General features: G+C 40.0%; 2 protein-coding genes across 2 annotated transcripts in view; both read right to left on the reverse strand.

Annotated features, from left to right (window-relative positions):
* LOC115736252 (transmembrane protein 53-B) overlaps window positions 1-11627 on the reverse strand; it is a 391123-nt gene that overhangs the window by 92877 nt on the left and 286619 nt on the right. The gene's annotated exons all lie outside the window — the stretch shown is intronic.
* On the reverse strand, window positions 2926-4986 carry LOC115736487 (probable methyltransferase TCM_000336). The gene is made up of 4 exons (XM_030668215.2): window positions 4845-4986; window positions 4328-4744; window positions 3629-3904; window positions 2926-3538 (listed from the first exon to the last, which is right to left on the reverse strand). Exons 1-4 carry the CDS (start codon window positions 4917-4919, stop codon window positions 3206-3208), a joined length of 1101 nt encoding a protein of 366 aa, XP_030524075.1. The 5' UTR covers window positions 4920-4986; the 3' UTR covers window positions 2926-3205.

The following is an 11627-nucleotide window of genomic DNA, read 5'->3' on the forward strand; positions in this document are numbered from 1 at the left end:
TTATAGGCATTAACCAATTTCTTTTCAAAAATAAATAATTTTGTCAGAATCAAAATATTTAGAGGAAATTTTTCTCAAACAACACTAGCGGTATGCAATTCAACCTGTTCAATTTATTGAGCGGATCGAATCGGCCCATTCACTTGTACAGTGTTGTTATGTACGTACGAAACCGATTAAGATAATGTCAAGGGAGACGAATCTTCTCAGAGATGAGGATTTACTGATTCAAGAGATTGCACGTGTACCACTTGTAGTAGTGGCGGACGGAAATCCAACAGGCATTCAGGGCAATTTGAGCATTTTGTTCATCCTCCTCTTCAAGTTCAATTTCGAGTTTCGCCACCGGGAGACAAATTGGGTGCTCCAACGGTTGGTTGACCGCGTGGAGTGGAGTGTGCTAGGTTTGAATCTCTGCTGTCTCGCGATTAATGCTTTTGATTTGCAGTTGGGCCGATATGGTTCTGATACCGGTCGGAACAGTTTGACGGTTGATCCGGTTCAAAACCAGTTCTTGAGATGCACTAATATGAATTGGACTGACTGACTAGCCGGTTTCCGATTGAATTGGCCGGTCCGACCCGGTTTTAAGAACATCGGTCGGCCTTGGACTGATTTTGGCAGGGATTTGGGTCCTTTTTTTTTTTTTACTTGGATGAGTCGGGGCGCTGATCGGGAGTAGCTTAGGCCCAAAAGGCTTGGACCGGCTCCCAAGTACTTTGAGAATTAAAAAATTAGAGAAATATAGATAGCGTAAAACAGGAACAAATAATCAATATTTAGACACCATAATAAAGTCGTAAACAAGATAAAATGTAACAGTAAATATCAGATGATTGACAAACGATATGATGGTAGTATGGGTCGAATTTGAAAAAATAAGGGTTCCAAAATGGCTTTTGATTGTTTCGATGTCCTAGTGATATGAGAATATGAACCATACCGATATTCAATCAAACCGACTTATCTGGTCCGATTTTAAAAACATTGGTCCGTCCTAGAGTGATTTTTTCAAGCCTAAAAAAGCCCGGTTGGGCTTTAGGCCTTTCTTTCTTCTCTCGGATGTGTTTAAGGGCTTGTTTGTCAATGATTACGATTCTCTTACTCTGTTGCTTAGAACAGAAAAAAGATAAGACACGTGTTTAGTAAAGTAAACGATTTTAATTCTCGGGAATATATTTGAAGCAAAAATAAGAATAAAAAAAAGATGATTATTTACTTAAGAATTACTTTTGAGAAATAAGACCAACAAAGTGAGAAGGCTCAGGGAAGGCTCTCACTTTGTTCCTTTGACCAAAAAAAGAAAAAAAAAACTGAAGCTTCAAGGAAGAAGGCTTGACCATCCAGCTCCCCTCGCTGGTCCGCCGCTCTCTTCACTTGACCAGCCAACTACAAGACCATCATCTCGGCGTCCAGTTTTCTCGTCGTCTCTTTCTCAAGGATTTCGCTCTAGGAGGCCGTCGCCGGCCTCGAGCGAGTGTGACCCTTGTCAATTTGGGAGAGGGCCAGCCTTGTCGGCCTCAAGTGAGGGTCACCCTCACTGATCTAGGCTCCACCTCAAGCATTTCAAAAAACAACTTGGACCGGCTCAAGGCATTTTAAAAAATAAAAAAGCATCTAAAATTTAACAAAAAAATAGGAATGTACAAAAATGATGTATTATCTAGATACGCTAACAAAGCCAAATACAAGTTGAAATGCATGATTAAACATCAAACAATCGAGAAACGAGATGGTAAACAGGGTAGAATTCGAGTATAAAATTTGGAAATTCCAATTAATTGGGTATTGGGCTTGGAAATACACAACTATTATGATCTTAGAATGAAAAATCAGAATTTCAGGCCGAGGCCCGAGCCAGCCTAATCTAGACCAATTTAATTCAATCCGAACCAATTCTTAAAGAACCGGGTCAATTCTTGAACTGAAAGTTAGTTCTAATTGAATTCTGAAGCTGATTTTTTTTTCTTTGTCAGAGAGTTCTGAAGCTGATTGATTGATTGGCTAAATTTGTCATTTGTTCTTCGAACTATAATTTGTGATGGATTGAACCCTTTGTGACAATCAGAAGAAGTTTGTATTCAGGGTGAGTTAATCTTCATTCAACCTACAAAAAAAGTGCGAAAAATATATTAGAAATTCTAAAACTTGTTAAAAAAGCGGAATTGAGTTATAAAATTCGTAAAAAATGTAATTAAAATTTAAAATTTGTGAAATTGATGCAATCGAGCCTTTCCGTTAATACCATTAGTTGCCTAACGGAATATGCTGACGTGGCATTTTTTAAAGTAATTTTTGTACCATGCGTGGCATCTTTTTATTATCATCTTTTCCAAATCTCATTTTAATTAAAGAAATGAAAAGGCCAAAATTTAATGTCAAAAAGCTAGAACTGAAAAAGAAGAAGAAGAAGGGGGACAGGGCAAGGCCTTGCCGGTGAGGCGTGGCCATTGAAGTCCATCGCCCAAGGGGCCGGCTTGAGATTGCAGGCTGCGGGTAAGGGTGGCCGGCCCTCACCAACCTCGGGAGAGGTTCGCCCATATATGGGTTGATGAAAGCCAGAGCTGGGTGACATTGGCCCTCACCCAAGGCCGACGGCTCGCCGAGGGCTTGCTACCTCAAGTCGGCCCCCTTAGCGATGGATGGCGGCGACCGCGCCTCAATGGCGAGGCCCAACCCTGCTCTGCCTTTTATTTGGCCTTTTTTTTTAAAATTTAATTTCAATAAGATTTGCAAAAGAAATTAATGTAAGAATGTCACATTAGCATATTTTATTACATAGATTGACGGTGTTGAGGAGAGAGAATTTGATTGCACCAATTTGATAAGTTTTATGACTTGATTACACTTTTAGTAAATTTTAGGATTCAATTGCACTTTGGTGATAAATTTTAAGACTAAGAAGAAGAGGAAATGCAAAAGAGCTAAAGAAAAATACAGACCGAGATTTCATGCAAACGCAAATTGGAGCTTCCAGAGATTCCTAATTCCTGACGCAAGCACTGAATAGTGAGTACAACACAAAGCAAAAACTAGTTCCTAGATTCTGGGTCTCTTATGCTACCTGACAACAATTGGTCGATCCAGGTCGACTGGACTAAATGCTTATCACAGATGCCGAATCCTATTGGAACCACGCGTTCAATGGCTGTAATTGATCCGATTCATCGAGGCGAAAGTGTTCGCCCTCGGTGCTGCACTGCAGTCATAATTTTGTGAGAGCCAAAAGGAAAGTGACTGGCCTAATCTGTTCTCTGGCCGCCTCTTCATCTAAAATCCTTGCATAGTTCTCAAACAGGCCATCCACAATTCCTTCACCAAAGTGGTGAGAGATCATGGACTCTTGGATGGCCCTGACCGTGGTCGCCACCGCCGTTCCGTAGCTCTCCCCGTCTTTCTCCTCCCTCTCGAGTTCGAAAGTCTCGAAGCGGTCCAATCGGAACGACCCCTCTCTCTCGATCTCGTGCTCCATTTCATCCCGGGAAGGTGCATAGAAGTGCACTTCGTAGGAATCCAGCTTCTCCTCTTTCACTTCCCCCTGAAAGAATCAAGAAACAATTGAAACTTCGCCGAAACACATGCGTTAAAGTAGAAAAGAGCTCGAGGGTGCATTAGGAATTGAGGTGACCTTTGCAACTAACATGGAGAGACTCCTAGTGAGGAGCTCCCAGAAGAAAGAGTTGCCCCGATCAATATGGTCTGCGCCCCTTCTGCCGAGCAAGATCAGCACCATTCTGCCTCCGGACACCAGCTCTTGGGATCTCAACCGGAGGAACGATGTGAAATCCTCTTGGAACTGCCGCAAGTAAGCCTCGGCTACACAAGGAGGGCTGGAATCGGAGATGTAGATGCTGCCCTTGTTGATCGTTCCTCTGTTCTTCTCATCAGAGAGTGCTGGAGGGACCTGAAAAAAAAATAAAAAAGACACGGGAGTTAGGCAGTTTGTGAGGCAGAGTCCATCTAGGACGGGTCGATTTCGCAATGCCTCGTATTGATCTGATGATATGATGTTTCTTCCATCATTTGCTGACAGTAAGTTAAGTACAACATGCCTTTATTATCCATAAGCAATACCAAACCCATAAGCGTGTCCTTTTCTTCCTCGGTGGTCCTTTTCATCCCTTTCATTGGCATAATTCTTCCACTGACTGGTGTAAAAATGGGGCTCAGCTCAATCAGGATGTTATGCTCTAAAAAAATTCAAGATTCTCCTTGAAATTGTATAAAAAATGGGTGTTGTGGCAGGTGAGGCTCTCTCCAGTGACCCAAACAGCGCAAATAAAAAAAAAAAAAAAAAAAAGTGAGGGAGAGGATGGAATCTTGTTACCCTTGAGAGCCAGTGCAAACTGTAGGATGAGTAGACGAAGTGCAAGCATTTGTTGGGGAAAAGCCTCCCATAAAAGGACCCAGGATGAGCCGCCATGTACAGAGGAGGATGACGAAGCCCGCCCTCTCTCCTCCTTGCCTCCCTGAGCTCTCTGTGGAAATCCGGCAGGGCCTTGAAGATGGAGTTGAAGTCATTGGTGGGGAGGTCATTGAGGTAGACCCTGAACTCTGGGGCTGGGCTCGTGACCCTCTGGCTCGTCCCTTCCACTGCCCCGATCACATCCCTGATGATGGACAGCGTGTTGGGTCCTGAGGAACACCCCAGGTCGGCTATCCCAATGCTCTCTGGCACGAGACTCAGGTACACTTGCTGCACCGCCTCCATGGTTATGCTCTTCACCATATCAGATGCCTTCTTCTGTGCAGAGAAAAAGGAGAGAGACAGAAGTGAATAAAAAAAAAAAAAAAATCAAATCTTGAGGCATGGAAAAGATGTACTATTTTGGAAAAAGAGAGACCTGAAGCGAAGAGTTCTTGGCATAGCTAGTGTTGCCAACACCTCCTGTCATGTGAAAGATCTTCTCCACATCCATGACCTGGTTGGGCAACAAGACAGAGGAAAAACTTCCCTATCCTTTTGATTATCCGAAGAGAGCTTGAAGAATATATGGTGTTTTATGCGCTTGCTCTCTTTACAGAGACAGAGAGAGCAGTCACAATGATGCAGCTTGCTCTCTTCACTTTTTTTTTCCTCTAAAGATATATTTATTTGGTTATCATGGTAGTTCAAGATGCATTTAAACTCTATTGTCATGATGATAGTCCATGATGATCATAACTTTGTGGCAGGGGGGCCTTCAACGAGCCATCTTTCTCTCATCTCTCTCTCTCTCTCTCTCTCTCTCCGATTCTTAAGAATGGCCCCTGTAAAATTATTGCTCCATTAGTGGGCAGCTCAATGCATGGCTTTGCTTTTGTGGGCTTCTTTTTTGAGTTGTCAGTTTCGTTTGAGAAAGTAGGAAACTCTGTATAAGTGAAGATCCAAAAGAGATTCTAAAAGCTTGGAGGGACATGTCTGCCGGCTTCACGGACAAAGTTGTCATCTTTTTTGCTTTGATAAATGTAGACTTCAGGGGGTATATCATGTAATCTTCTCCATCACAGAAAACACCCTTAAGAGTATAGCAAAGCCTCCCATCAGAAAATTCGAGCAAGTAAGGGTTTAGGAGAGTCCGTACCAAGTCGATCAGATTGTTCGACGCGTGGCGCCGAGCTTCCGAGTGCGGGAAACTTGCCGTGTCCGAATTTGTTACATACTCAAAGGTGGGCCAAAAACAAAAATTAATAATTTGGAGGGTCTAATCTTAAAAGCAGAGCATGAAGGCAGCGCATGCAGAAAACAAGTGCATTATCGCCCACTATCTTCCTTTTGACCCAATTTGCCAAAACTCTGTGGCGCTTGAACAGTGCCATTCACTACCGCGGAGAAGAATCTTGTACAATTGAACTTTGTCCAATCTTTCTTCTTATGACTTGAAGCCAACGGGGGAAAAGAAGTGGTGGTGCGTTCAATTAGTTCCGAAGCAAATGGTTCCTGTCTTGTACTGAAACAGGAGATCTCATCATTGTTCCCACTCAGTCCATGGAGCCTTTTTTTTTTTTTTTTTTTGTGAGTCCATCAAATCAGCGGTTGCTTTGGCACGGAGAAAAGAATCTAAAGTCGGATCAGACAGAGGGAGTGACTGCCCACAAAATAAAAAAAGAGATAAATTTTTTGTCATTATTGATAAATGACAGATTAGTCGATAACAGTAGATTTTGGTGAACAACCGAAATCATCGATAAAAAAGACAATCGACAACTTGAAGAGCATTGACAACCTGACACGGAAGTCATCCACAGCAAGCAATCAAAACCAAAATGTAATGTAGGGTAGTTATGTTTATTATCGTTGTTTTAGGATTTTGTAACTCTTGCAGATACAGTAACTTCTTGTCACCGCAAATACAATTAATAAGTTATTCGCTCTAAAGGTAAGATTAGGAAGTTATCTTTTCAAATTTAATATCCATTTGTAACCGTCGAATGTGGACTATGAATAGTCACGTTGTGCTCTATATAAAAATTCCTAAACAATCATGGAAGATAAGTTCTTTGCGGATTATTGTACCTTTACTTTTTCGCAATTTAAATGGCTGCCAGCGATAGTAATTGGGCTTAGTAACTTTAGATTTCTTGCAATTTACTTTCTTTTTCAAAATCAACCAAGTACCCTACATATTATTTGTCGATTCACTATGTCAATGCTATATTTCATCGACATCTTTCGCCTAAACATCTTTTTGGCACGTTTGAGAGACACATTTTATTGATTCTAAGGGGATTATGATGGCAAGAATTAGAAATTAACAAGGGTCCGATAATGCTGCTGACAACAACATTCCAGTGCCACAAACTGGTGCCGAAGTTGCGGCGCACTCCTTCCCTAACGCCTTGCCGAGGAGCAGTTGAGAGAAGTTGCACCCAATCTGCTTACGTTGATCTCCATTAAGAGGTTATGAAAAGCTACTAAAAGTTATGGTCAACTTCATTGGGAGTCACATATCATATTTAATTAAGGCGATCATCATCAATGCTGTGAATGATGTTATCTCGAGGCTAGGGTCGTTCGGTCAACCACGACTATTCAAGCCAGTGGTAATAAGTTATGTTGCTAATCCCTCTCTTTATTGATGTTAATAGTGTTGGTCAGGACAACCAAATTGGTGACGATAATTTGGAAAATTAAACTGGTCAACAAGTCGGTCAATTGCCAAATGTTGAAAATGTAAGGACAATGACTCCATGGATACCACATAATTAGCATGCCAATCTACGTAGATGATCCGACAAAGCAACATCATTGCCTAGGGGGCAACATGGCCAATCAAATCCACCATATAATTTGACGAAGAAGTGACATGGATGTTATCATACCTATTTATAGGAAACTACATCTCGAACGACTATCAACCTTTTTTAAGAGATTTCAAAATGCCCGACTTTGTCATTTTCACTGGTGAAAATGAACAATCGACTGTCGAATACATTATTCAAAATTATATCCCATTGTGGAGAAGCATGGACAAATCAGTTTTTAAAATTTATGCTATTTCCTATGTCAAAAATTGCTTTTACCTGGTTTACTAATTTATCACCTAATTTGGTGTGCAACTAGGCGGAGAAAGAACGATAATTCCAATCTCAATTTTATAGAATAATATCCATTGCTGATTTAGTCAAACTCTATCAATACAACAATGATTCAATTGATCGGTTTGTTGTTTGATTTAAGAAGGCTGGGAATAAATGCCTTACTTTACTCATAGAAAAAGAGTTCATGAGTTTGGCTTTTAGTGGATCGAAGTTCATTCTAAGAGAAAATTCAAAGGCCATGACTTTGCCGATTTATTTCAATTGATACTAAGAGTGTCTAAGTATCAGTAACTTCTTAAAGACAGGGCCACCTTAAAATTTTGCACAAAACATGATTTTAATGGAAAATTATGAGTCAGAATATGAATCTGACCCAAACAAAAATATTGAAATAAATGTGGCAAAAATGATGTTCAACAAGCCTTACGTTTGTTGATCCTTAGTAATTGCCAGGATAAAAGAAAACATAATGGCTAGAGCTAAAGATATTCAAGTTTACTTGTTTGACATTAACAAGTTGAACGAAACCTTCAATTTACTCTTAATAGATGGCCTAAACTAACGTAATGTCAAATTATCTCGAGTTGAGAAGATTTAGCTAACAAAAAATATTGCAAGTGGTACCATTCATAGAGCCGTAACACAGCTAACTCTAATATTTAAAAGAAAATAATTTAAGAGGCAATTCAACAAGGTAAAATCAAATTTGCCAATGAAAAGGGGCATACGATGACCCCTGATTATTTAATTTAAAAGAATCGGATGAACGATTAATCATTCAATTCTTTTAATTTTTACCGACATGTCCACAACATCCTTTTTAGTCTTACTAGCGCATTTTCTACACACGTTGTCACCCTCAGTCGGGTCACATGCCACGCAACTTGAGGGAACGGAAAATCCAACGCTCGGTATTTTCATACCTTGAGTAAAAGTTTGCGAACTTTTTTTGGATTGATTGAAAAGTGAAAATACTTTTACGACTCTTATACCCGAAATAAAATTCATGGGTTGATTATTATTTTTTTTATAGAATTAGGCCAAATAATTTTCAAATACCAAAATCTCAACTGCAATTACTTGGATAATATTGGACAACACAAAGCTGCTTTTCAAAAAAAAAAAAAAAATCCCACCCCAGCTCTCTTGAAGCAGATTGTTCATGGGTGGGATCCATACTCCCACCGAGATAGAAAGATTACACAGATCGATCATTGCACCCTTCGCACCATCCCTACTTTTTCCCTTAAAAGATGCGATGTTGCTGGACACGTGTCAGCCGAGGGATGACTGACAGTCTGACTATTTTTCTTGTGGCACTTTCCTTGTTATGTATTGAGGCCCGAAGGGGGAGGGGCCAGTTTAGGGGAATGCATGAAGTGGCCATTTTTTGTTTAACATGCATGAATCCTGTGTGGAAACTTTGGTCCCCCAAGTTTGGACCTTGTTAGTGTCATTTAGTGGACTTTGACAAGACCATCCATCATGCTTGTACTTATGGGGGCATGCTTGTCAAGAAAGAGGGTGGGATGTAAGGAAGATAGGGTTTCGCTTTTTAGGTAAAAGCGATTTGACACTTATCCGGTTTGATTTCAAATTGATAACGTTATCCATTTCTCTAGATCTCAGATCTTCCTTTTAGATAAGATCGTGATACTGAAGATTTGGTAATTTTGGACGGCATCTCAGTTGATTCAAGTCACGGTAGAAATCGGATTGCATGCGTGCACTTTCTTAGCATCCTCGTATTTGTAATGCACCATAGGGTCCGAGAGGGATAGGCGGAGGTTGTTGCTCTCCTTGCAACGTTTCTCCATGAGGGTATTTTGAAGGATTATGGAGGTAGGTTTGATTGTCACGCCGTTCTTTCGATAAAAAAAAAAAAAAAACTAAAATGACATGTCACTGATGTAACAATCACATGGATTACTTATTAAAAAAAGTAATGTCTGGATTATATGAATAGGTGGTGAATCAAAATCTCTCGTTATCAATGAGACCTTATATCAAGTTTTTCAAACATTTTATACCGCTCTTACTGATTTTTGTGCCTTGACAAAGAATAAAGGGTTCTCTTCTTTTTCGGTGACAAAGGAGGGCTCAAAGCCCTAAAACATTTTATACCGCTCCAACTTTACTCACACGGGTGGGTGATGTAGAACATCAAGAAAATCAACTCTTTTGAGATGCATTGCATGTTCGCAAAACATCTCTCATTCATATTTGGGGTAAAAGGCAAATCAACTTTGGTGTCCTAACACAAGGACGCCATTTTTGTGTTAAGTTATGTCCGGATCCTTGACCATCTCCCTCGGGGAAGGGACATCACAACACTCTTGTCGGGGTCCGAATGTCACTACTTGTTTGGACATCAATTCGCCGTTTACCGCGTTCTTAAGATACCTATTTATACACCCTTTTCAATACCGCTGCACCAGAGATTTTTTTATTTGATCCTCCGTCAGTGTAACTCGTATCTTACTTTATATAATCATGGTCACTTGTCATGTAGACGAGGAAGGGAAGAGGTTAATGCGAATATCTGATGAAAATATGTCTTGAATTCGAGATCGAAAAGGCAAATTGCCTAATTCAAGTAGGTTTTCTATTTTGAATAGGTTTCCTAATTGATAATTTTCTAGTTGGGAGAAGGTTTCCTATTTTGGATCCAACCATTGCCTATAAATAAGAAGCGGATGTTCTTTGTGAAGAGTATCAAAAATGTGCTTTTGTTAGTGAATTACACCCTTAGTGTTTGAAACCAAGTAAATTTTGTGAGTTAGATTCGTGAATCCCTTCGTGGGACCGAGAGATTATTTCGTGAGGAATTGTGGGCCTAAGCACTGCATGAGTTATTTGATGTAATTGGGGCTGGGAAATACTAAAAATGTTTGAGTGATTTGAGTGTGATTTGTAATCTCCATTGTATCGTTTGTTCCATAGTGTAATTCATTACCGTTATACAGTGGACAGAGGTCTATACAACTAAACCATGTAAATCTAGTGTCCAATTTATTTTTTTGTTATGTATATTTTATTGTTCGATCGCTTGCTTCACGCAACAATTGATATAAGAGCCGATGGTTAATTAGTGAGCCCCTCATCTATTCTGTTGTTTGATAAATATTTCAAGAAAGAAATCTCATAATCGACACTTGTTTCGAGTAGGAAATAATTGACATCATGGTTTGTATCACGAGAAGAGACCATGGATAGTTGATCCGGTAACACGAGTCCGGCGAGAAGAGACCATGGACAGTTGGTATGGTAACGTGAGTCTAGCGAGAAGAGATTATGAACAGTTGGTTTGGGACGCAAGATAGAGACCATGGGTGATGCAATCTCAAGTTAGCACTTATGTTGATTGGTTGCGATGCATGGTTGTGGATGCATTGCAATGACTTGGAGGTTCAAACCGAGATAGGTTGATGTAGAATGATACTTGAATTAAGGAGGGAGCAAACCTAATCTTGGAACTTATATGTAAGGTGAAATTGTTAGGATACATGTATGAGTTGTGTTAGAGAGGTTTTATATCGAAAAATTGATATGGTGTTGAGCAGTTAATATATCTAAGTTGGTCCATAACTCATTGGGCTTAATTTTTTAGTGAATGTAGGTCCAACTGGATATGTTGACGGGCTCGGACTTGAGCTCATTCTTGGTGATCTCCCCAGGTAAATATATCAGATTTCTGCTGCGCGCTCTTAACAATATCAAATGGTGTTTGTCGATGTATAATTAATTTTTACTCTATATGATCAATTCCTAAATAAAGTTGATTTTTTTTTTCTACAAGATGTCAAAGGACGACAAATGAGGGCGGGAACTGAACTAATGATGCTGGTTGCGTGTTGAGTGGACTTTGGAGACTTTTGAGTGTCCACTGAAGGTTTAAAAAGGAGGGGCACCACAGAATGCCACATGCAAACAAGTATTTCGTACAGGGGAGAAGGCAGAACCGTTGAAGAGTTTTCTTACATGTTCATTAGTGGAAAAATGAAACTAATCTGATTAAAGGATCTCCATTTTGACACCCTTCTATTTCCATCTCAAACAATTTGAGTGGGAAACTTGATAAAATTAAAAAGTTTAGGATTAAATTG

This window comes from Rhodamnia argentea, chromosome 11 (genome assembly GCF_020921035.1).
Source record: "Rhodamnia argentea isolate NSW1041297 chromosome 11, ASM2092103v1, whole genome shotgun sequence".
Lineage (NCBI taxonomy): Eukaryota > Viridiplantae > Streptophyta > Magnoliopsida > Myrtales > Myrtaceae > Rhodamnia > Rhodamnia argentea.

Excerpts from the sequence above, each read along its gene's own strand:
- LOC115736487 (XM_030668215.2), bottom strand. The coding sequence starts at position 4,919 with ATGGATGTGGAGAAGATCTTTCACATGACAGGAGGTGTTGGCAACACT. Across the intron at positions 4,745-4,844 it reads CCAAGAACTCTTCGCTTCAG|AAGAAGGCATCTGATATGGT; the intron begins GTCTCTCTTTTT and ends TTCTCTGCACAG. Across the intron at positions 3,539-3,628 it reads TCTCCATGTTAGTTGCAAAG|GGGGAAGTGAAAGAGGAGAA; the intron begins GTCACCTCAATT and ends TGATTCTTTCAG.